At 37.2% G+C, this 26,196-nt stretch overlaps 1 protein-coding gene across 3 annotated transcripts in view; it reads right to left on the bottom strand.

Annotated features, from left to right (window-relative positions):
• OCA2 (OCA2 melanosomal transmembrane protein) overlaps positions 1-26,196 on the bottom strand; it is a 185,602-nt gene that overhangs the window by 60,089 nt on the left and 99,317 nt on the right. For all 3 annotated transcript variants that reach the window (XM_068182671.1, XM_068182669.1, XM_068182670.1), the window contains 6 exons: positions 23,919-24,066; positions 22,416-22,473; positions 20,645-20,753; positions 8,573-8,700; positions 3,352-3,411; positions 2,690-2,794 (listed from right to left, as the gene is read on the bottom strand). In XM_068182671.1, the coding sequence (XP_068038772.1) occupies positions 2,690-2,794; positions 3,352-3,411; positions 8,573-8,700; positions 20,645-20,753; positions 22,416-22,473; positions 23,919-24,066 (608 nt within the window). The remainder of the gene's footprint in view (positions 1-2,689; positions 2,795-3,351; positions 3,412-8,572; positions 8,701-20,644; positions 20,754-22,415; positions 22,474-23,918; positions 24,067-26,196) is intronic.

Here is a 26,196-nt window from a genome sequence, read left to right as displayed (position 1 = left end):
GAATCTGATTATCTCACTAATCTCATTATCTCAAAAACAGAGACTGAAAGGAAATTTTGGACAGCCATACATCAACTTGATTTTTTTTAAGGAAACACAACATCATAGTTACAGAGCTATTCGCAGGTTTTTCTGTTTTGATTCCCTTCAGCTATACACCTAGAGTCAAGACTCGGGCTCTAATGGAATTGTGTATTTCTTCCATTTCTCAGGTAGTTCCTGGGTCAAAACACTACACATAACAGAAAATTGAAAGAGTTCACATCTACAGTGCCTTCAGCCCAGGGGGACAGTCACCTCACATAGAAGGCTGTCCCCTCCTCAATCCATTTCTGAGTTACTGAGTTCTCCTCTCCCTGTTCCAAGTCTGGACAACATGCACTGCATATTGTTTTAGGGGATGAGTGGAAGACTTTATCCAACAGCACAGAGGCAGTATTGGGGACATCTCATGTATGAACTGATGCCGGTCTTGAAGTTTCCCACCCCTGAAGGAACAACACAGTGTAGTTTTCCAAATGCCCTTGCCATCACAGTAGGTTTTTCCATAGTCATTTGAGGGCTCACAATCAAAAGAAATGGCAAGACTGCCTCATTCCTGAAACATGGGACAAAAATCATGGTAAGCTTGTCTTTCTAATGCAGAAATGACACTATTAGCATCCTTGACTGTGAGCTGCCACCAGGCCTTTCATCATCTCTGTATGATATTTAATGAATTCACGTACAAGTCAAACAAGCCGCTATCCCATGAGACTGGTTTCACTTAACTCCTTCTGGTCAGTAGCAAAGCCAATGAAGGCAGAGGTTTGTGATGTCATCCTCCAAACACCTTTGTCAGTCATAGCACACAGCTGATATCTATGAAACTGCCCAGATTTTTTTTGTATCTGAAGGAACTTGATGGATTCCACATCCCAAACCAGTACCTGGTCCATCAAAGCTATGACTAATGAAAAATGCAAGAGATATTGACCCATTATCATGACATTGGTTCACCACTGAGGGAGATTTTTGGACACCTGGAGGGATTCTCTACATCTGTCTTTAATTATGATGAGTGCACGCTCACTTGTGAAGCTGGAACTCTTTTCCAGGAAAGGACAGGATCATTCATAGCTACATTAGAGCAGGTGCCCCATACTGCTCTAGCACTAGGGAATGTCAAACCAAACTTGTATATAGAAGTCCCTGATTAGTGAAAAGTCATTAACAAAAGAGTTGGGTTCAATATATTTAATACTCCTCATCAGAAGTTCATAACTTTGGTACACAGACTGAAAAATAGCCTTCCAAAACTAAATACTGCTTTTTTTAAGAGTACAAACAAAGAACCAAAGAATCAAAAAGAATTTTAAACAGAAGTTTAAAGATCTTGGGACTTAGTTACTTAGGAACATTCTGTAAGTATTTTCTGATGCAGAATGACAAAGGCTAAAGTGCAAGCCTATTCACTCAAGTAGACGAATCTCAACTCTAGTTTGCCAAATAGCACATTAGCATCTTAACAACTCAGCTAATGTGTGCTTTTACATAGGTGAGAATATGCATGCATTTTTCTTCTTGTCTCTTCTCTCTGCCTATTAAAAAAAATTAAAATATTGTAGCAGTCTCTTATGTTCATCCCAGCACAGAATGAGAAAAATAAAAATTTAAAATAGCTTAAAATGTTGACAAGGGTCCCTTCCTGTCAATCTGTATTTGCCACCCTCAAAGATACAAAAGAGATGATCTTCAGGCATCCCAAAGGATTCTTGCACTTCAGTCCCATTTCCCAAAACATACTTATTTCATGGTACTGTCTGGTATTGCTCCAAGCCGATTTTTATAGACTAGCTGGGTATGAGGCAAAAATCTTCTAAGTTAAGATTCTGCATTATTGCTTAAGAGTTCTCGAGCATTTACTGGGAGGTGACTCATCCCAAAACAATCTTTCCTTTCATGCCTATTGCATGCAGTCTGTTGTGGTTAAATCAATATCATTTCACAGGAAACACCATGGTAATCAAAGCAAAATACAACACTAATATATATTTATAGAGTAGTTACAAATCTGCCCAATTTGTCATATGCCCTACAAGAAGTGTCTTAAACCTTGGCACAGGTGAAGAGTGGATGTGACCATCCAATAATGAATGAATTATCCCACTTTAAACAGAGAACTTGATTGAATAAACCTGAGCATGCCATAATTTCTTATAATTTGATACTTTTCTGATATTAAAGCTCAGCTGCTGACAAGCTTAACATAATTTGGTGTTTTTTAAACTAATTACAAAAGTAAGGTGGCAATAAAACATTCGTGTGTTAAAAAAGCATTAGCATAACTACTCAGCATATAGAGGAAAAACATTGATAGCAGTGGATAGATAGCAACAGCTTCCACCAAAAAGAAAATTCTATTTTTCAAGTATGCATGTGGATATAAGAGGAGAAAACGCTAAAATGCAGCCAAAACAATGCCTCTGCTCCCACAGCTACATGCAGCTGCTGGTGTCAGTGGCCAGCTAGACACCTTAACAGTATGAGTTAGTTTCTAATACTTATTCAATATCACAGGATAAAGTAAGCTAAAGCACAGCAGCGGTCAAGAAAAAACCCCAAAAAACCAAACAGCAAATTGCAATCAGTAAGCTCAGCTCCCTTGCCAACACCTGGAGGTGGATGTGCAGTGCTGCACAGCGCTTACCATTGTAGCTGTGAAGGGGATGTTGTCAATCACAGAGGAGGCCAAAGCTGACACCCAGAGCACTAAAATAATGGCCACTGCCAAGCGCTGATCCTCAGGAACCACCTGGAATTGAGAGAGAGAAAATTATAACTTGGAGATCAGTATTGCTCTGTGTGTCCCTCACGGCATAATTGCACGTTCTTTACAGTTTTAATTTATTGACAGTTATTATTCCTTTAGGCTCTGAGATAGGAAAGGCATCTTAGATAAAATAGCCTAACATTTAGTAACACAATTAGAGTGCTTCTTCCAAGAAAACAAGGACAAATAGAAGAACAAAGATTGATATTTCTAATACTCAGATTTCACAGAAAAAATACACTGTGCAACTGTGAATTTTGACCTTTAGCTGTTTATACTTTTTTCACCTTTGCATTTTTGGAGTTTTAGACTATAGAAAAAGCTTCTCTGTTGAATTTATGGCTATATTTGTTCTGGCTGTGGACAGATATATAAATATTAAATATTACCCATGCCAAAGTATGACATGTTTTCTTGATACTGCTGATGCAGGAATGCAATCATTAACATCAAATTCAAAATAAAATTATTCTTTATTGTTCTACTAAAGTAAAACTATTTTTCTTGCCTGTTAAAAATTATAAATATTTTAAACATACCTTTATTAACAAAGCTGTCTGCTCTCCTATATAGTCTATTAAGTGCAGATTAGCCAAAGCCTGGGGTAAAAAAAAAAGGACATTGATATCAACTACTGAAGTTCATGATGTACTTAATTTTTTTTCACTGGATGTAAGAAAAGGCAGCAATTTATTCCCATTTACAAGATATTTATATTCAACGCACGTAGCTTGTACAGTAGTAATTTTAGGCAAGAAAAGACACGGCAGAAATTGGTGGCTGTATTTGCAGAAGTGAGTAAAAGTTGTACTGAAATGACTTGTTGTATTACTCTAGAGCATGGGACACACGATCAGAGAATGGCTGAAATTTAAAGATTACTTTATTCAGTGGATACATGTATTCTGAAAACCTGAACACAACTGATTTTAAACCAACTTCCCCACACCCACAATAGAGATAGAAGTATTTAATGTGTTTCAAAGGATGGATGAAATCAGGCATCTAATGCTCAGTCTCAGAAGAAGAAACAGGAAAACAAACTGTATTTCTATTTTATGACTATCTCCAACCCGTTCAAAAAGAGGCCCAAAAACCTACAACAAAAGCTACCAAAACCATTATCCATCTGCTAAAAACCAGGACAGAGATCCTGGGTGAATGGAAATTGGCACAGAGGCAGCAGCATCTGAAAGGCAGGAAATCCATCTCTCCAATGCCCAAGTTAGGCACTTGAACTAAGGAGGTGAGACCTGTAAGCACTGGACCACAGGACAGCCTGGGTCAGAGTGCTCTGTCCTCCCTGTGAGAACAATTCCCAGTTGTTCAGGACATTTAGACAGCATCCCGTGGTGCTGCCACAGATGAAAATATATAGGAAGACTTCAGCCTGGTGGTGCTAACTCGGATCTCTCCTTGGGCACGCAGAACACAGACTGATTCTTCACACCTGAGGACAGTGACCTGTGGAAACCCAGGGCAAGGGGAATATTTCTCTGTCTGCCCTGAGGGGTTCTGACTCCCAGGGAAACACTGACTTTGACCCTCATTCATGGAGAAGGCCTCCAAAGCCTCAACATAAACTAGAGACCACAAAAGTGTGAAATAGATTATAGAGAGTAGTATTGTATGTCACTTAGGTGAGAAATTTAAGTTTTAAGACTTTTAGTATGTTGTAGATAAGAACAAAATAGAAAGTATAAAGTGTTGTCTCATGTTACGTTTTCTTGCTTCTTCTTTCTTCTTCATGGGTTTAAGTAGTATCTTATAATTAAGTAGAAAAATCCGCATTGCGAGTCTTTAAGAGTCAGTTATTAGGATAGAAGGAAAAATAATCTAAGTATCACTTCTTAATTAAACAACTCAGTTTTTAATTAAACTTAAAATGCCTTGTAACATGAGATTTTTAGCCATTTTTGTGCTGTTTTCCTACATGCAAAGTCTAGTGCAGACAGCATACTGAAATTTTGATAATAAAACAAAAAGCTAAAGACCAAAAAAGTCCTGTGCATCTCCTTGGCCCAACACAAGAGAGAGAGAGAGTCTCTCCAAGAGAGTTTCCCCTGTCAAAGGAGCCCCCAAAAGGAGGCCCAGCATAAAGCCAACAAAACCATGGTGACCTATTCCTTTGACCCACAGGTAAAAGGGTGGTTTTGACTTGCGAGTGCTAGCCTTTAGTTCACTTTGGTTTTGTTTTCTTCTGTTGTAGGCATGAAGAATGAAGTACTATTTGCAGTTGTAATAAGATATATCTATTTGATGACTTCTCAGTTTCTCAGGGGAGGAAATCACATCATTTTGGTTTAGCCTAGACCGCACTGGTTGGCTTGCTTTCATTTTTTTTCTGCCAAGGAAAAGAATCAGTCAGCTGCAATACCTCACTTACTGACATCAATCCCTCACAGAGCTGCAGGAGTCGGTATTCACACAACACAGCTCTGTATAATCCCCCCACCTGGCAGTCAGACAGAGCCCTTCAGAGACTGCAGTGGGAAAAAAAGCATTCAACTCGCATACTGTCAAATTCCATGACAGATGCAGACAAAGATCCCAATAGGCATCAAGTGGTGCGGCACAGGACACTGGTTTGTCAGTGACTAAGGTGTTTTCATTCAGACTGGCAATTCCTGTACCCTCAGCTCAATTGGACATCAGCTGAATAACAGTGGTTTGAGTATCACCACATAGTAAATTTGGCCCAGAAATATTATTTTTTAAATAATACACTAAGCAAGAAAAGTTTTATCTACAATTGAAGATACATCATGCAGTAAACGAGCAGCAAAATACAGGTACATATCCCTTACACTTAAAAAAGTAATATTTTTTCATTATTTTGGCTTCCCAGGAGAATGTTGCCTAAGAAATTAATTCTTGTTGTTGATTTTAAGTTACCATTTTCTTTCTAAGCTGTCTGTGTTGCTTTATCAACTCAAAGGTTATGACAGTGGCTTTTTAAATGTATGTAAAAGAAATATTTTCAATGAACAGCAATAATTTTTGTATCATTGCTGAGTTCACACTTCAAAATAAACTTCTAAACAGATAGCTGTCAGCAATTAGAGCCCAGATTTACATTCAGTTAATATTGCTGCCTTATTACTTATCTACTAAGAGAACATATTACTTTTCACTAACACTCAAATTCATTCTGGAACTCAAAAATAGACATTCAGGATGAACACATCACTGCTGCAAAATGGTCTGCAGGTAGCCCATCTCATTAGAGATGGTGACAATATTAATCACATAAATAATTTTAGGATGTCCCTATGGTCTCCAGGCCAACCTCCTGCAAGCGCCTAAGTGCAAGTCAGCAATTAGCACCCTGCCATTGTCCTCCCCTGCATGTAAACTGCACAGAGGGTCTCCTGGATATTCCTGTGTCTTCTAAGAGGAGTAAGCATTATTGCACTAATTGGTGTCCTCAGGCACACTCATTCCTTTGGGGCAGTTCACAACAGAGCTTACCTGCAGAAAGAAATCATGTGCCTTTTAATAATAGTCTAATTTATGCATAAAATTTTTCATTAAACCTCTTGTGGACAGTATGTCATGATGGCTCGTGTAGATAAACTCTGCCTGAAGAAATTAAGGTAACATGCCAATTTCTACTATAAAACTGAACAAAGAACTGTAATCCTGAGAGGCTTATTTAATTACCATGGGGACACAATAGAAAACAAGAGAGCTTCAAAGGATTTCCAAGTTTTTCATTGTAAAAGATGCACCAGACTGGACTGATGGACCTCCAAAGGCAGAACATTTAGGAGTTTCCCTGTGGTTCAGGAACCAAAATAATGTTTCCTAAAATATCTGGAACTCAAATTACATTTTCCAAAATTACTTGCAGCCTAAGTCCCACACAGATTTTTAAATGTGCCTTTTAATAGGAAAGAGAACATTTACAGCAGTAGGAAACAGCTTCAGACTGGGAACTATCCAAGCTGAAGGATCACGTGAGCAATATGAGCTGGCAATTTCTGGATGCCCTAGACTATGGAAAGATTTCTTATACTTCAATGTATATCTCTGTTTTGACCAGTCCCTTCTTGACACTGTTAAAGGAAAGAAAAATACCTTGGAAAGGACTGTCACCTACTAATCCAATAGATTCAGATAAAAATTAGCAGTAATGATATACACAGAACATTTTCTCATTCATTGTGGGGAAAAATTTAATGTTTCGTATTTTTTTCTTCATTATCTGGGCAAGTTTCTTTCATGACTTAAACTGCTGTTATTCTAGAAAGACAGGAAAAATATTATTTCATTAGCAAACTATTCACTGGTGACATAAGAAACCAAAAAAAATGAAGTTCAGTGAATTATAATAGTTGTATCCAAAGTCTGGCAGTAAATGACAAATAACTTCCTGTGTATTTTACTATGGTATTGTGCAGTCACACAGCACTCAAATCACAGCTGGTCAATCCAAGTTCAAACAATAAATATGTCGGGGAGCACAACTAATAAACTGTTATAACAGCAGTAGACAAAATAAACATGGCTTCAGCATTGATTGCCTATAAGAGCTAAAAATTCAAGGTTATATGGAACCTCATAAAACGGAGAACTGAAAATTTCCTGTTCTGATGGGCATACAATAAATCAATATTTCCTGATTAACTTTAGACTTAGTAGCTCGCAGAAAACTTCATAATGATACTCAGTTTCCACTCATCTTGGAGGTTACCAGATTTTGATTTCCACTTTGGCATTAATTAGAGTTAATTTGGTTGGTTCTTGTTTCTATTTGCTTCAAATGTTGTCCCTGTTACTGCTGTTGATTTTTTTTTTTTTTAATAGATTCCAATTTTCAGATTCTTGGGATCTTTGCAATTACTGGGAGGGAAGAGGGGAGGAGAGAGGCTATATGAGAAAATTAGTTATCACAGGCTTTTACCAGGGCTCTCATTCAGTAAATTCGATAGCCATGGCACTGTCAGTGGTTACTTGGGTATTGTCAGTCATGTTTCCACAACATTATTACATCATTTAAACCCGACAGTTAACAACTGAAAAACAGTCAATATTCTAGAAGCCTAATTAAAAAGTTAATGTGAGTATCCACACACACAAAAAAAAAAAAAAAAGTCCAAATATTTGGGGTAAGAATAAATCCTCTGAAGCTATACAAAGGCATCAAATAGGGAATATGGCACAATAGGATGGACATGGATGTTATCAAACAGATGAGCACACAGAAAATACACATCAAGATATCCAGGTATTTCAAGAGCTGAATATTTTTTAAACTAGCATTGCAAACTGAAATTCAGTGTTATTTTCCTTTCAAATCACACTCCCATGAAATATCTTAGGCCATTTGGTAGTCAGCATGTAGCAGACAGCACTAGAAGCATTTTTCAACTCTAGTTTAATCTTGTTCTTTTATTTTTCCTATCATCTGTATAAATAATTGTAAACAAACACATAAATACACATCAAATATCTGCACACATAGACCAACAATAAACCGAGAAACTGACATTTAAATTATAGAAAAATGATTGTGTCAGATACATTCAACAGAAGCAGAGTATGGAAAGAGAATGAGACCAAGTTTATAATGAAAATTTAAATATGAAAGTGGTTCAACTAACTTTCATTCTCTGCTATTCCTCTCTGTATTACCATAACTACATTTGATCAACAATATTCCAGTGGGATTGAACAGCAGGACACCTCTCTCCAGGAACATAATTCACATTTGAAATCTTTTTCAATTCTTCAGTCTTTAGAATCAGAGAATATTACCTCCATGAGAACAAACAATGCTGCAAAGAAAAGGAGGGTTGCCCACTCGACTCTGTTCAATATCATCTCAAAATCATGGATGTCTGCTAGCACTAGCAGCCAAAGGGCTCCCAACATGGCAATCCAGCCTGCATGAGAAAAAAAAAGAGAACAGTGCTTTACACTTCACAGACTTGTTTTATGCTACCAACATGTAAGTTACAATATTGTGATTTTCAAAGATTTTTGCCATATTTTAGCTCTGACTGTAACAAAGAAAAGTTCACAGATACCACAGGATGGTCTCCGCTTTCAATTTAAAATAAAATCTAAAATAGAAAAAGCAAGGCAAGTAAGACAAAGTTAGGTCACCCCAATAATCAATGGGTTTGGATCACAGAGAAACCTTTAGGTATTTAGGAATAGTGAAGAATTCTGCAGGTCCTGAAAGGCTGGCTGCATCCCCTGGACCTTGAAGACTCAGTGGCTGCCTGCTCTAGAAGATAACCAAGAAAGGAAACTCTCCTTAGGTAACTGAGAGAAAATGAAAATCAAATGCATAATTAGACAGAAAATGCAAATAGCAAGTCTCCTGTCTGAGCAAGGCTCAGTTTCACACTGCAGTTAAAATTCTTTCTAGAGCTCCTTGATCCCTCTGGTTCATTTATCATATAACTCACAGAGTTCCCAAAGCAGCAGAGGAAAGAGAACTGTCAGTTCTATCTACTTTTCAACAGCAAAGTTGATTTGCTGTATTATAAAACAAAGCAAATATCTTAATGAAAACTAAATTTATTTAGTCTGAACATAAAGGAAAGGTTTATGGAAATGTACTGCCTAATTTTCTTCTGACTGTTGTCTTGGCTGTTTTATGAATTTTGTTAAAAAACAGTGGGCCCAACTCCACCTTAAATAAATAAAATTATGGCAATTCCTGTTAGAATGCTGCAAAGAAGAGTAGGTATGTGTTGATTTGAAGTTAAGTAGCAGAATTTTAACTACTGTTTTATAAAAACCTATGTGACAACATAACATTTTCTCACATACATTTTGAATGTAATTACAACAAAGTGAAGAATTAAGGAATTTCTCATTACTGTGAAAATATTTCGGTATTATTCCTACCTTTCTGTGTCCAGTAATAATGAATCAACTAGAACATGCTATATGGAGATAACAATCAATCACTAAAGCTAATGAAGTATTACAGAATTGCAGAAGAGGTGGATGGAGCCAGGCATTTTCTATCACCATGAGTGTTCTCAGCACAGATTAGCTTCAAGCATGCAGCTTTGCACGAGAGAACAGTGCCTGGCCCTACAATATTGTTCCTTGAGAATGCAGACAGGCAAGGGAGGTGTCATCCTGCCGTGCTTCAGCAGTTCAGCTCTCCAGAGGGAAGTGCAAACACATCAGCTGCCAGTTGTGGCTGCACAGAGCTGATTTCAGTCTGGAGAGAGGGGAGGGGAGGACAGGACAGGACAGAAGACTTTCTTGGAATCTTTTATTCACTATGAAGAATTTTGAAAGTACTAGGATACATTAAAGACTGTTCTTTTTTTTTTTTTTTAGAGCCTCCTAGACCACAAAACAGAGCCATGAGGAAGAGAAATAGAAATAATTTTTAAAAATAACTTCTCATTACTCTAGTGAAAATAAAGCCCATTTACTGTTCCACAGACTACTTCCTTTACTGCCTTTTAGTGCCTCTGCTTCATAACAATTGATGTCCCAGAAAGAGAACTTAGACAGAAACTGAATCTAAATTCTATTTCTACCTGTTGAAGAGGGTGACAGTTTCTATTTATTTTAGGGAAAAGGAAATGAAATTTTATTATAAAATGCATCTTGCAAATTTATAACGCATTCTTCACAAGTAGAGATTTCCATGTCTTCTGCCTGGAACCAGAAAAAAAGTACAGTAGAAATTGTTTAAGGGCTTTGCTTTTCTTATAACCAGTAGGCAAAACCACCTTTGGAATAATATTTAGCTCATGCTGAGTGGAACACAATTGCAATCCTACTAAAAAAAAACCCTTATTTTAAAAGAATCAAGTAGATGAACTTGAAAATATGAAACAATCTAATAGAATAATATAGAACTCTAGAATTTGAAGGTAGGCAGGAGAAAGAGAAAAAAAAAATAAGGAGAAAAATTACTGTGTAATTTGTAGGCCTTTCAAATGCTCATTAAGAAGAATTTCCATTCCTCAGCAAAAGTAATTTTGACCTACTACCTCATAGTAGTAGGTCAGAAGTATAGAAGCATAATAAGCTTCCTCCAAACAAAGTGAAAATGTGGACACTGTATGTTCATTTTATATGCACAGAATTTGGAGAAATGTATTTATGAAGATTGAGAAAATTCCACTTTTCTGGAAACTGACATGGCACTTGAGACATTTGAACTAAAAACCAAAGTCAGGATAACATTGCATGATCTCATTGATGGCCGGGGTAAAACAGCAGGCTACTCAAGACAGGTCAAGATAATGCATTTAGGTAGGAAGTGATAAAACTGTAAAAATCCAGGATGGGAAATGGCTGGATGCCAGTCTTCCAGAAAACACTTGAGAAACACAGCGTATCACAACTAAACCTCATGGCCCACTGAAATACAGAACCAGGGTTATAAATAGCAAAATTCTGGGAAGCAACCTCTGCTCTCCTCATCCCTGGCAAACCCTGGGAATATATACTGTAAGATGCATGCCCATTAGGAAATCTGAGGCAAAGAAGGAAGCACAATCAACAGCCTGAAGAGCTGACTTTTGAGGAAAAATGTAAAGAATCCAGGATACTTAGCTCAAAGGTAAGATGATTTAAGAGGTCCTGACAAGTCTTTGGGCAAATACCAGGCTTCCCCAAAGGGCAGAGAGCAGCCCTTTTGTGTCAGCAGTAGTGGGTAAGACAAGAAAGAGTGAAAAGAAGATGTTAATAGCAGTCACAATGATTCAGGCAACACAATATTCAGTGTCACACATTTATAGTGGTTGAGAAATAATTAAAAAAAAAAAAAATCTAGACTAGCTTCTGCCAGATGAAAATATAGTATTCCAATCTGCAAAGAATGGAAGGGACACACTGATTTTTATATGTTTTTCTCAAGGTATGGTTTTAGTTTTCTGTGTTTTTTTTAAATTCTTTGCCATTGTAGTTTGATAATGTATGCCAGTCCTTCATGTAGTATGGTGTAATTTTAATGTAGTATATGCTTCATCATCCTCTTATACAAGCCTATAAAAATATTGGGGTGAAAAAGTTCGGTCAAAGACATACCTCCAGTAGTGCTTGCTCTACTCATAGAATGTTTTATCAGTATAATGAATATCTTCCATATTTTGGTTTATTCAAATGTTGTTTTTTTTTAATCAGGCATCCCTGAAAATATACATTCTGAAATCTTGCTGAATATTTTTAAGAAGCGCTTTCTATCCACTGGCAAGTGCTCTTTTATCTTTAATATTATTTTTTTTTAATATAAAGTTACCTTCTCACAAAGCAACTTGCTGCTCTTTTGAGCAGTCTCTTTTCACAGGCTTAGCTTCATGGAAATCATTTTATGCTCTTTGTTATTTTTAACACCATAGTTTAAGGCAACTCTTTGGGGGAGAGAACATTGAAGGTGACAGTCCAAGACTTGCACTACACCAATATACTTGTACCAAATACTTGGTACAATACAAGAGGAATAAAAGGATATGGAAAAAAATGATGGCAGCTATAACCCCATGTAAGGCAAAAGAAGCAGGATCCTATGCTGATACAAGGTAATTATACAATAAAAACCAGAAGCATTGCATAAAACAAGGTAAAGAACTGACTGCTCTGTGATCCCAGATCATCCCATGTGCCTTAGGAAAGGATATGCTGGGCTTTGTTGAATAGCTATAATAGCATGAAATCTGAATGTGAAATCATATTCACCATTGTATTGTAATGCCAACACCTAGCTTCATTAACTCTCCAAACACAATTTCTACACACAAGCAGTGGACAGACGAGTGATGGTTAGACGTTTCTACAGCTGGGCACTCCATCTCCCGAGATGAGCTGACAGTTATATAGCTGTCTATATCGCACCAACCCGTAAATCTGAAAAATTATAGAGCACTCTCAGTAAAGGTCACTGCAAACAAACACTCTATTGCCATAGCCTTATTGGCTCTAGTGAACAAAAAATAATTTGACGAGCTGCAAACATCAAGATAAAGGAAAGGTCGACTTCTCTAGAAGTGAGCAATAAAGATCAAAGGCTGCACAAGCAGATACAACTGTTACTGGTTCTTGGTTTTTTGTCATCAAGTGTATGGGCAGCTGCATGGACAGGGGTAGTGTACATGCATAATTACCTGTTTTTAAAGACAACCGTGAAATTTCAAGGCAGAATTTTTTGAAACTATCCTAAAATAAATTAAGACTGCAAGGACCATGGAAAGCAGTTCTCTTGTATTTTCACAAGCAAGGTGGTATGCTGACAGGGATGAATAACTAACATCTGGACCAGGCTTCCTGAATCCAAGTCAATGCTGACTGCATTGACTTAGCTCCCTTCCAACATTCTCATTATTAAAATATTATTCTCAAATTTAGTTTTAACTCATGTTCATGTACACTCTACCAGGAATGCTTTTGACATGACTATGAATCAAAGACGTATGAAGTCTCTCACATACAGTTATGTCCATTCTCATTTTTAAAAAACAGTTTGCATTTTCATGGTGCAATCAAGTCTCTATGCCATATATCAGAGGCCAGCAGGTAGGTCTCATGCAGAGCTCTTGTTGACCTCAATGTAAAAGTACTAGACCACCTAAACAAACACCACCACATGCCACGAGAGATAACAGAGTAAACGGTTGAAGCACAGGCAGGGAGGTTAAGAGCACTAAACGAGAACAGATATATCAAACTCCACTGGCAATGGTAGCTGATGACACCTGGGGGAAAGTGCTGCAAGCAGCCCCAGCAAGCACACCTACAAGGATCTGGACGAGTCTCCAGAAAAGCCTGAAGATTTTGAAAGAAGACAGCTTAAACTATTGGCTCTAATCTTATTATGTCTTTCTACATTGGACTGGATGCTCTCATCAGATACTACAACACATTGCTTTGCTTACCATTGTCAGATCAGCAATTAAAAAACAACTTTAGTCACGGAAAGCAGTGTTATGGCCTCATACAGGTGAAGCATTAATGGAAAATGGTAAGGGAAGAAAGAAATTGCCGCAGACAAGAGTCCATGAGTACCTGCAGCTAAAAAGAAATACATCAGACTATAAAAAAGAATCCAGGTTTTTCAGTTATAGGTGATAGAGTAAACCTATGACAAAAACCCATTTTAGGGGTAACAAAAAGCACAAGAAAAAAAGCATATAATATACCTACAGCACACCTCATCTAATAAAATCAGGTATAATGTAGAGCTGAAAACCAAATTTGAAAAAGTAAAGTGTAAAACTTCAGAAAATATATAAAAATAGGCTCAAGTGGACTCAAGCACAGGAAGTAAGGAACCATCAACACCAACACTATTTACATCTTGGCGAAGAAGAGGAAGACACCCCTAACATGTCATCTCATCCCAGCAAAACCCTCAAGTTATCAATGCTGTGTTGCGACTCCTTCCAGCTTAAATGTGTGATGCTTAGCACCCTGGAGAATATCAAAGGGAGACCTAACAACAGGAAAAAAAGGGGAGATGATACTGGGATTATTCATTTGGGTTTTGAGTGGATTTTTGGGTGGAGGAGTTTGGGATGGGTTTGTTTGGAAGAGGGGGAGGAGAAGTTGGTTTGTTGCTTGCTTACTTGGTTGGTTTTCTACAACAGTTTATACTGCACAATGTTAATGAGTTTTGTTTTGTATTGATTAGTTAATTTAGACTCTAAGTGTTAATATTATCATAAGATGAATAATAACTGCTTGCTTTCGTTGCACTGATAGAACATTTAATTAGACTGACAATAAATTCTCAGCTCCAGATAGAGGGGATGTTCCCCTTTTTCCCCATAATATCACAAGCTTAAGAAGACCATGGAGACTTTGAGAGCAGGAGCCTGCTGCCATGTACAGAGAAGGTAATCCAAATGTTTTGAAGGCCAAAGCCATTTACTTTACTGAAATATGTGAAGGAGTTTCCAGGCAACTACAGATTATTCAGGATGGGTATTTTTAGCTCTACAGAAAAGGTCGACAAATGTTACTTACCAAGTTTTGCATCTGTTTGCCTAGTTTATCAAGTCATGTTAGAAAGCTTTCCAAAATTATGAAATAAAATTTAAATTAAAATGGGGGGGGAATAGAGACAAAGAAAAGGAAATAGTCATTGTGACAGCTTTAAATGCAGTTGACAATAAAGTATCATTTGAGCCATTACTTTGGAGTCAACACCTACAAGCTTTTATCAGCTAAAATTGATTCATTTCCAGACCTAGATAATTTCTAGATAAATGTTAGCTTTAGTGACAAATTAAAGACCAAATGTGCACTTTTCACAATGAGGATATAGTGACATAGGAAGTGAAATATAAGATGTGCTAAATTTAATGTCATTCTTGGCATCTGGCCTACGCTTTCTTAAATCTAGATTGTTCACCAGTTTTTATACCTTAATAGCTGTCTGTCTCAACAGGATGTTTTGTTTTCTTAGGCATTAAAAAATTATACATCAGCTTATTAAATTGGTCTATGATTTTTGTCAGATATTTTATAAAACAACTCCTCAATAACACTGAGTAGCTCTATAATAAACATTTTATCTTAACTATTGCACAAATTAACCTGAAACCAAACATAGGGGAAATATAAGCACATTCCTTTTTTCTTCCTCCCCATGGGGACAAACACACTTTTTAAGTAATTTTTTCTGTTTCTGTAAATATCGTTTTATTGTTTGCAAACAAATGTCATATTTATACTATTCCACCATCACATAGAATAGCAGCTGAACATAGTTCAATCTATTTATCACTGATAAGAGATGGGGAAAATGTCCCAGAATAAAATTTCAAAGTGTAGAATTAAGAGCCTTTGACATTAACACCCCTCTCCTGCTAATGGGATCTGTCCACACATTTCTCAACCCTGTACTCCTCTAAAAGGCTATATAAATCTTTTGGATCTGAGGAATCCTGATGCACACTGGGAGGCAGAATCTTTCTCACAGGGCTGTGGAGGTGAGGTTCAAGTTTAAAAGCGCCTTCACGATTCTAAAGAAGCCTCTTGGCACAAGTTCAAATGCACATACATAGCCTGTCCTAGGGCCCACATAAAAGCTGGGGTGGGGAGTGGGGGAAGCAGCTTCCTAGGATGCATCTTCAGAACAAAACCACACAGACCACATTTATTTCACTTGCGGAATACTGGACATTTTTAGTTTACATGATCACCTAATTTAGTCAAAGAAATCTAAGTTAAAGGTCTCTGCCATTGGTTACAGCACTGCAACTCATGCAAGCTTTTACACACACACATACTGACCCTACAGATGTGTCTCAAAGTTTTTAGCAAAGAATCATTCCTGCAGTGAGCTCCTAATTTAAGTGTTACAGAAAATAAATTGATTCAGTTAGTTGTTAAAATCTTATTAGGCTGCAGCAATGGAGAACTGGCATCATCGTTTCTAAGGAAATATTGGTATGAAACTTCACACATTCTGTGATGAAAAAACAAATGTAAGCAAGTTTGGGAGGTTCTCTAGGACTGTGCAGCCCTCATTTCCTCTCTAAGCAAGCTACCTGATAAGTGCCACTCAGTTTCAACTCTATGATAATTATTGGTTCATCTATGTAAATTACAGTGTAAGCTGAAAATTGAACATGTCCACTGAAACATATGAAAATCAAAAGCAGGATGAAAATCAAAAACACATAAAGAGGAGAAGCTTTAAATCACATCCACTTCCCTGAATTTGAGAAGTGACTCCTCTCTCCAGTTAAGACAAAAATTATTGGTCTAATTTGCATAATAGTCTCTGTGGACATAATGGAGGGAGGAGACTGTTCCAATGAGGCCCTTTCCCATTAAGATATTTAATTTCTCATGTGAATGTGAACAATTTTTCTGTAAATTATGGAAGTAAGTCAATAAATATGGCAACTGGTATTCAAAAGAGTGACAATACAACAAGAGCCATCCATATCTACACCAACTGAAAACATTTCTCCTTTAATGCTCTGGCAATAAAATAAAGAGAAGTCTGCACAACATGGCCTACCAAAAAAACATTAAAACATTCACATTAAATGAAAACAGTTCATTTTTCTACTTCTCCACTATTTCAGTCACAGTTTTAAAATGTTTCAAAGATGCAAGATACAACTAGTTACCATAAAGAGCAGAGATCTTCAGACCCTCAAAAGTAGCTGTAGCAGAATCTGCAGACTAAGTCCATAGTCAGAAGTTAAACCACATCAATATAGAGGACAAGAGAAAGTTTTGCAAGAGAAAGAAGTCTCATCAAATAAGATAACCTTTGTTTGTAAATATCGAGGAATTTTAGCTTTAGTGCAAGAATGATGAGGGAAGTTCAGATCTAGGATGTTTGCCTTACAGGAGTGACGTAGAATACTCACTATACACCTTGTCCTACCGCCCAGAAAGGTCATAGTGGTCATGTTAGTTACTCGAATGTTCCTAAAGATGGTCATAAGTTCCTAAATCTGGGGAGTTTGCTAACCCTGCTTTGGTTACAGAAATGAAACCAGGCTGAATCACAGCTGCTGACCTCCTCCACCGATTAGTGACAGTCCCAAAGATTATTCTGAGGGCAGATGAAGGTAATTCTCTTAAATATTGATGTCTGAAGGATCACAGATGCCCATGGCACCAAGAATACCAGGATAGGCTCAGACATTAGCATTAAGACGTGACTCCTCTGTACAAGTGAAAAAAAAACCAAGACAGCTCCCCCCAGTGAGCAAGTGGCAGTCCTTAATTATGGAAGAATTCAGTGAATCCAAAAGATCCAAAAGATCCCTGTCCCCTTGCTTAAATAATTTATCAAAAGAACACAAGAAAAACCATGGATGGTAACTCCATAGGTTCACCTGTGTAAAAGTCGTGTCTTTAGCAGGAAAAATGGTGGCGATAAGGCAGGAATTAATATACAAATAAGGCAAAATCACAACTGTATTTCTCCTGGCATCCCATCCCAGCTTTCAGCAGCCTGTAGCCAAAATTAAGGCAGTATTTCCTCTCTGAATCAGGAACCATCTCATCTCTTTGGTCTTGGGTTTTCACCTTGTTCCTTGAATATGTGAGCAACAGAGTTTGTTGCAACCTTTTAAAGGAGAAGAAGATATCCTCATGCCTCAGAAACTAGTGAGCCTGGCCCTGGCAATGAGGTGTCCAGAGGTGGAAGGGAGCAAGAGTGAGGGGGTCTGCAAGAGCAGGCTGCCTGCATTGCATGCAGAAAGCACAGAGAGGCAAGCAAAAGCATGGCCACAGAGATAATGGGTCCCTTTTCACAGATACTACTAGACTGAACTACACAGAGTTCACAGCAGCTCAGCAACTCATCGAACTGACTGTAACCAAATGAAAGATAAAGCACCTTCCCCACAGGAGAAGAAGGAATTAACTTGTAAATGATTTTGGTATTTTTTTTTTTCTGACCCAGTCACTTTGAGTGGTCCCTTCAAAAAATCTAGCTTAAAATTTCAACAAAATTTTACTTTATATTACATTTTAAATATTTTATGGGCATCTTAATATAGTCCAAAGCTCTAGACATGCTTGCCTGAAAGATAAAAGTCAAAATAGTAGCCAGGTACAATTCTCAAAGGGGCTTTAATTTCATCTTTTTGTCATTTTTTTCTCAGATGTTTTAATAATGCTTTATCAATAAAATAAAATCTCATGGGGCCAAATGAAAATAGTGTAGGAGTCTTACAGTTTTTAGTATCTGGGTTTTTTTTTTTAAGTGTCAGTACTAATCTTTTATTAACATAGATATTTCATAGAATTACACTAATAAATTAATGGACAGGCACAAGAAAACTGAATAGGAAAGAGTTCTGCATTTCAAAAGGCAGCTAAGTATGCAAATTTTATTATTTAAATTAAAATGTCAGTAACTTCAAATGATATTAATGATTCCATGTTCATAATGAAAAAAATTGTATCAAGGCTTAGGACTGATACAGAATTTAACAATCTTTCTAATTCCCTCTACCAACTGCAATTTAAAGTTATTAGATTTCTAACACTTCAGCCTCTGTATAAACCATTATTCTGGTAGAAAATTAAACACTGAACTGCAATTTACTTTCATTTTTATGAGGAAAACATATTGAACAAATTTACCCAAGCCAACAGAGTATAAGACGTAGTGTGCATTAGGAAATATATTTCCATGCTTTGGAAGACTAAAATCCATAGAGCCTCACAGCAGCACTACTTCAGTAATGATAAATTAAACAGCTATCATCAAAATAGTGAAATTCAGGAAACAAAAATGAGAGCCTGTAAATTATGGACCTGCAAACTTATCAGTAGAAGTTTACAGGTTCAGTTACTTTCCAGTAGAAATTATGTGTATGCTTTAGTAACATTTATTCATTAATCTGACAGGTTTGCCATGAATGCAGAATGGAGAGAAATTATACAGAACACATACAGCCCTTATTTACTTTCAAAGATGTTATTCAGCTACTGAATAACAGAAACCTACACCGCCAAACATTTCATTTGTTTTCATTTATTTTACTGGCATAAGGCAGGACAAACAAAAAAGATCAATAGTTACTATGTTTCCTCTAGCATTGACTCCGACTCCTTAGCAGTTTTGAAAAAAAAATCTTACCAGGAGCATACACAGCTAGTGCTGTTAAGGCTTTAATGACTGTCTGGCTTTTCAAAAACATTTAGAGATGTTTGGCTTAATTCAAGAAGTTCTACATGGTTCAGTGCCACTTATTTGAGACACAAAAGCAAGAGTGTAAATTGATTTCTTAAATTGTCAATGTGAAGGCCTTTCTTATGTTTTCAGCCACCATGACTTCAAATGCATTCGAATATTTTCAGCTTCTGCACTTTCCCAGACCTTATCAACATAGCACGTGTTTCTGTTATAATACAGCAGTTTACCTTTTAACTTCTTGACAGTAATCTTCATGGGCTGAAATTGCCCATTTGCATGGCAAATACTCTGTCAGCAGCAGATATGGAAGGTCTTGCTTACAACATAATCACCACTGTAGAGCTATAACTGGCTCTCTATTTTGCACAGTAAAAATAAGTGTCAATGTAATGTCTGTGTATACGATTATTGAGTTATTCATTATGAGCTATTCCTCTTCAAGACTGCTCCATCTTTCAGCCACTGAGATAGAAGTACATAGTGTGTAAATTCAGATTGCATGAAAAAATGTATCTGAAATTCTATAATATTGAGCAGCTCAGCAGCCAAAAAAAATTTTTTTCATTTCGTATTAGTCAATGCATAAGTAGGTTTTATGACTGTCTTTAAGTTAAATGTGAGATTCGATTTAGTTCTGTTTTCAGGATATGTGGAGCTTTTTCTCATAGAGATATACAACTACCCGTATAAAAACCTCCACATATAGATCTATATATAGAAAGTATGCACAGAGTTACTTTCATTTCACCCACATACAGTGTCCTCCAGTTTTTATTTTTGGAAATGAATTGTTATGGTCATGAAGTAATGGAGACTGTAAATTATACAAAGAGCTTTCTATACTTAAGAAATGATGCCAAACTGCTTCTTTGTTCTCCCATGGAGTGATTATTTTCTGATCTCCCTGATGCATCTTGGTCATTCACTCAACCAGTGCAAATGATGCCAAGGTCAAATTTGCTCATTCTGTAATGTTTTGCCAGCTCATTAGTATTGGAAATCCAGTCATGAGCACTCTCTGTTACTCCTCCTGGGGTAACTGGGACGTGACTGAATTTTTAAAACATGCTCTTCTCTTCCCAGAGAAATTGCTGCTTAACCTGGTAGAATTGTGAGGACAGGAACATATGAAAAATGGCTTTCTGAAAAGATCGAGACTCACAAAGATATGACTGGCTTTTTTTCAGGGAGGTTGCTTGTTTTACTTAGAACAAAACCAGGAAACTTACCAAGATCTAGGTAGATGCCTGGAACAAATGAGTTGAGAAAAAACATAAGAATAACACATCCCAGCACTGTCAGACATTTGATGAGAAGAATTTTGTCTGTTATTCTGTGCTGAAGACAGACAGGAAAATAAAATTAATAATTTTATTAAAGAACAAGCTCTGTATTATGCATAGACTTCAGAAAAGCATGTGTGAAGTGCAAACTGCTGTTCCTGCATTGTATATTCCTCTTCAGCATAAAAGACAGAACTACCTGAATGGTTTTTATAGGTGTGCCTCTTATGCATACCTATAAAAAAACATGTATATGTGGTCCAACAGGCTTTAAGAGATCTAGTATCTAGTACCTGCTGCATACATTCAGCTGTATTCAGGCACCCCCTCCACAACTTCAGTCCAGAGGGTTAAGTAGAGTTGAAATGCAACTCCTACCAAAGTGGGAATTCTGAGAACTCTGGTTTTGGGATAAAACTGGGACAAAATTGCCTTTCTTTTTTCAGGTGTGCTCTGAAAACACATAAACTACTCTAGAGGTCAAATCTTTCACACCTCCTCTACAACTCTCATGAAATTGCCAAGCCCTTCATCTCTACAGAGTTTGTACACCTCCATGCCCAGCTCCTGCTTCACTGTGCCAATCTCCGTGTGCCCTCAGTCCTCGCACCCAGTGCTTTCCATCGTGTCTCTGCTTTCACTACCACTCCAGGGAATCACTTTCTCCCAGACCGAGTTCGTCGAGTTCGTCTCTTGTTTCATGTAGTTTAAACCTCTACTAAAAGTAAGTCTCTTTTCTTTAAAAATTTGTCTCTTATGCAATGCCTTGCAACAGGTGTAAAGAAAATCTGTTGGGTTTGCTCTGGTTTGGTGTGACACCTAGGGCAGCGTTCTCCCAGTCAAGGACTTGCACCCCAAGGAGTCCAATCAAGGACTTGAGCTCTCAGACACAGGCCTGATTCATTAATTAATTCACTGAGGTAGAGAGATTGTGACACTTAGATAATTAAATTTAGGAGACATTAATCCCACTACAGAGTTTCCATCTTAGTTTCAGCATAAAGACTTAAGCAGTGCTAGTGTCTGCACAGCTAAGAGAACTGGATTTAACAAGTGGTTTATCCCTCCTTGAATAATAAAAGCAGTAGTGTCACCAAAATGCATTCAATTAGAGTCAGCATTGGTTACATTAGGAGGAATGTACTCTATTGTCATTCATCATGGCAACAAACAATTTATTGACATCTCCTGAGCCTTCCTGGCTATGGATTAAAATCCAAGAAAACACTGCAGAATCATTACTTCATTCTTTAAGTTATAATTTCCTAAGGAATAAAAGCACAAAACCTAATAAAACCTCACCATGTAGTTCAGTAACCTTGTCTGACCAAGAAGCCAACCACCCTGCCTGCCAACTTTACGGCTATCAGGAGAGTTGTTCCTGGAGCTCTGGGCTTTGTGGGTTTCAAAACCCTAACGCTAGGCATAACACTAACCCTAGGCAGAGCTGTAAGAGCAGCCTTGGGCTAAGGCTCGTTCAAAGGAGAAAGCTGTGGAAGAAGCTTTTAATGAAAATTTAATTTTCATTAGATTTAAAGTACTATCTCTCTATAAAGGCATAGCTTCATTTACATGAATACTGACAAAAATTGCAATCTACTCACTTTTTTCTGAAGTTCCTGGATATTTGTTTCCAGGACAAATTGACAAAATTTGACAAAAATTGCAATCTACTCACAAAAATTTTTCCAATTGACAAAAATTGCAATCTACTCACTTTTTTCTGAAGTTCCTGGATATTTGTTTCCCAGTTTTTATCTTCTTGTGAAATTTGTCTGAAAGAAAATGACACCTACTTTTTTCCAGAGTGAAATCAGGGCTCTGGCAAGAATGTTGGAAAAGATCCCTCCCATCACATATAAATCACCTCTTTTTCTGTGTGCAGCAACTCATACCAAAAAGGAGTCATGGCCTTCTTACATCCAGCAGCAAAATTCCCATGAGCATTCACTTAAGACATCACTTTTGTAACAAGCTCCACTTATACACAAACCCTTCTGTTCATGAAGAAAGCCACATGCTGGGAAGGAGCTGGACTCCAGGGTATAAACCTCAGTATAGGATCTGACAACCTGCAATGTGTAGATCCCCTAAGAGTTTCGGGAGCTGATGTGTGCGTCCCACTGTGATAAAACAAGTGTCATGTGCTAACATCAGCAAGTCAGAACACATGTGTTTCACATTTGCATTTTATAATGAAGTTTGCGAGACCCGAATACCTTCACCGTGTTATCGGCGCAGTCAGGCCTCCAGAAAAAAGCCTTGGGCTTTGCAGTTCAGGAGCTCTGCTGTTAATGCTAATGAATTTTTACATTGCTGTAAATGTGCTGTGCTGGAGGAACCCTGATTTTCAAGATTAAATACACAATTTTTATTTGTAAGTCAGAAGGGTCCTCTTTAGAATACCGTAAACTCTGAGAATTTAAAAATCTTTTGAGAAGGAGGTGATTTTAACGGCCTTATTTTTCTTGAAGTGTTAATACTGTCACTCAATTCAAAGTACACAATATCAGCAAAAATTATGTAAACAATCTTATTATTGGAATAGTTCAAGAAATCATATTTACATTTTCTTGCTCAAATTCTTTAACAAGTTTATTAATTAAAATTAATTATTCCAATCTCACTTTAGGCAATTAACATCCAAAATATTTATTGCTGCTATTGTCAGTCATCAAATTCCATGGCATAACATCTGTTTTTACTAGAATCTAAACAAAACAAGGTCATTATTCTTTTAGTCATAGTTTATGTAAACTTCTTTTCTGTACATAAAAATATGTCTGCACTCAGGTCCACGCTGAAATTTTGATTATGAAATAATTGTAAAACACAGCAATTCACTGGTGAAATGTTTTTCAAACTCACCTATTCCTTGAAGAGAATTTGATATTTTCAGTAAAAAAAAAAAAGAAACTCCAGCATCTTACTGTGCTGAAGCCACAACTGTAAGGAAAAGTGAAGTGATATATTTGTAATCTTTTTAAACTGAAAGCTGCCTGAAATTTCTAGGCCTTTAATCTTGGGTCATATTGACAAATACATTTTCCAGGCCTTACATGTCAGTTTTGTCCTAAAATACTTTGTGTTTTACTGAGGCTGAGAGTGGCTTTTCCTATCTGCCCAGGTATCCATCCCATCAAGACAGAGCTAGGAATGCAGGTCCTGTTCCAGTGAAGATCCCTGAAAGGGGAGGTTGGACATGCTGGTCCTTGCTTACCTGTGAAATGTCCTCAGCTTCTTCCTCAGGAGCATCTCCAGAGTCAGCACCTTCTGCATCAAGAGGCATTTCACAGCAGTCTCCTCTCTGCTGGCTGGGTTGATGCGCTGAGCTGTCAGCCTCCAAACATAGATCTCATGTTTCAGCTCTGAAAAGAAGCAAAATTGCATTAATGTGAAGTCCAACACGTATGAAACCAGAGATGGGTAAAATACGTGCAATATGCTCTGGACTCAAAGCTGCTAAAGTCATTAGGATGGTTTCCCAACACATTTCCACTCAGGAAGCTGCTTTTGTCATTCATTTTCCAGAGCTGAAGTGAATGAAAAATAAATAGAAAATTTTCAAAATTGTAATAAATGAATCACAAAGTCTTTTTTCAAAGAAAAAAGTAGCACTGTCTTCAAATGCTTGCAAGAATCTTCAACAAGCTTAAGGGCTAAAATTGTAGCCCATTCAATTTTCAAGAGAAAACAAACTGTCAGTATACATTATTATACTGCTAAGAGGTACCAGTTCCCTGTGTAGTCAGGAATTACAGCAAATTCTCCTTCTCAGTACTCAAAATAAACAGCATGTTTTCATTCACTCTGTGTTCATACAAGCAATTTTATCTATGTAAAGCAAAAGTGAAATTTGGCACTCTTATATGGAATAACGTTTAATAGTATTTTAAAGGTTTCCTAAGAGGATTTAATTCTTAGGCACTGAAAATATGTGTAAACACAGCAACCATCACTTTCATGCTGACCTGGATGATATCTGATCCTGTGTAAGTTCAGACAGACTGATTAACACTTCAAAATCAGACTCTAGAATCTTCTCAGAAATTTCAATCCTTTTTGATTATTTTTTTTCCCTGTACCATCGAGGCCTTGAAGAATGACCAAAAAACATGTGTTCCTGTTCAAGGAGGATGTTAAACTGGCCATGCCAAAAAACCCTTTGAATTTTATGGGAAATCACTAAAGAAATAAAATCAGAATATTCATTCAGAAACTGTCTGTGCAAATGTTTCCTGTTGAAGCAACGGGATGTTTTCTCACCCTTCTTTTCTGTTCCACTCAAATTTCATGTCATTGAAGACAATATGTCAAGAATATAAGTTTTTATGTTTTAATATTCCTGTTCAATCAGCAAGTTGCTCTCGTTCTGAAAATGGATGTGTAACTCTTTACATCATGCAAACAGGCTATAAGAATTATTTATAACAAAAATATTTAGTTACATAAGAAAAATTTAAACACATTTTGATGTAGGCAGTGATGTTAACACTTTATGATGCAACCCTCTAGAGGGTTATAATATCTCCTATCAAACATGTTCAATTCCCCAGTTTCCTTTACAACTAAGTATTCATAATGATAATGCAGAGTGAATCTTATAAAGATTGACCGTGAGAAGGGATTAGACTCAACAAAACCCAAACATTTAATAAAAAAAGTGTGTCCAGAGTCTGCTCAGTTGACACAGAAGAAAGGGATTTGAACAGCAACTGACATACATTTTGTATGGTTTGTGGCTTAAGATCTGCACACATCTGTCAAAGTGGTAATGCTTGCCTAAATTTTACAGTGTAAGACCAGAAATACAAATTCACACTGTCGAATAGCCTGTTTATACCTGAAAGCCAGTTTATACCTGAAACACAGATTCCAAAAATATGCCAAATCGACCACTTTCCTTTGTAATATATTTGGTGGTTCTTGCTACACAGGTATAACAGCAGTAATTTTCCACTCACAGAAGGGAAAAAAAAGGCCTTTCTGTACTTCATTCTTATGTGATTTTGGAGTGAATATGACTGCAGCTTTGAAACTGTCATCAGTCCAAGGGAAAGAGTGTGTTTTATCTTTTTCTCTGGCAAAGGCTCATGAAGCATGAGCAACCAGTTTGCTGTTCTACTTCCCTACAGTTTGTCTTTTCTGCAACAACTTTTCTGGGGACATCTGTTCATCCTGCCATAGCATTTCTCCCCATCCTTTCCAAGTGAAATTTCACCAAGGGTTTAGCTGATAGAGGGAAGTTGAATCATTCACCACCTAAATGAGATGCAAGTACTCCACAGTTATTTTTATGCAGAGAATCTCTATCTTCTCTCCTTCAGAAAGAGGCAGCTATCATCCCTGTATCTGTGCCACAAACAAATCCACAGAGTGGAAAGCAGCATGCCTTGTGTTGCAGATTCCTGTTCCACATCTGACATGCCCTGGGGCTAATCTCCAGGTTGAGCAAAGTTGGACTGGTGCTTTGTGATCTACCTTAAAAAATATATGCG

This window comes from Anomalospiza imberbis, chromosome 2 (genome assembly GCF_031753505.1).
Source record: "Anomalospiza imberbis isolate Cuckoo-Finch-1a 21T00152 chromosome 2, ASM3175350v1, whole genome shotgun sequence".
NCBI lineage: Eukaryota > Metazoa > Chordata > Aves > Passeriformes > Viduidae > Anomalospiza > Anomalospiza imberbis.
Note: the sequence above shows the minus strand (reverse complement) of the source record. Positions and strands in the feature narration are given on the sequence as shown.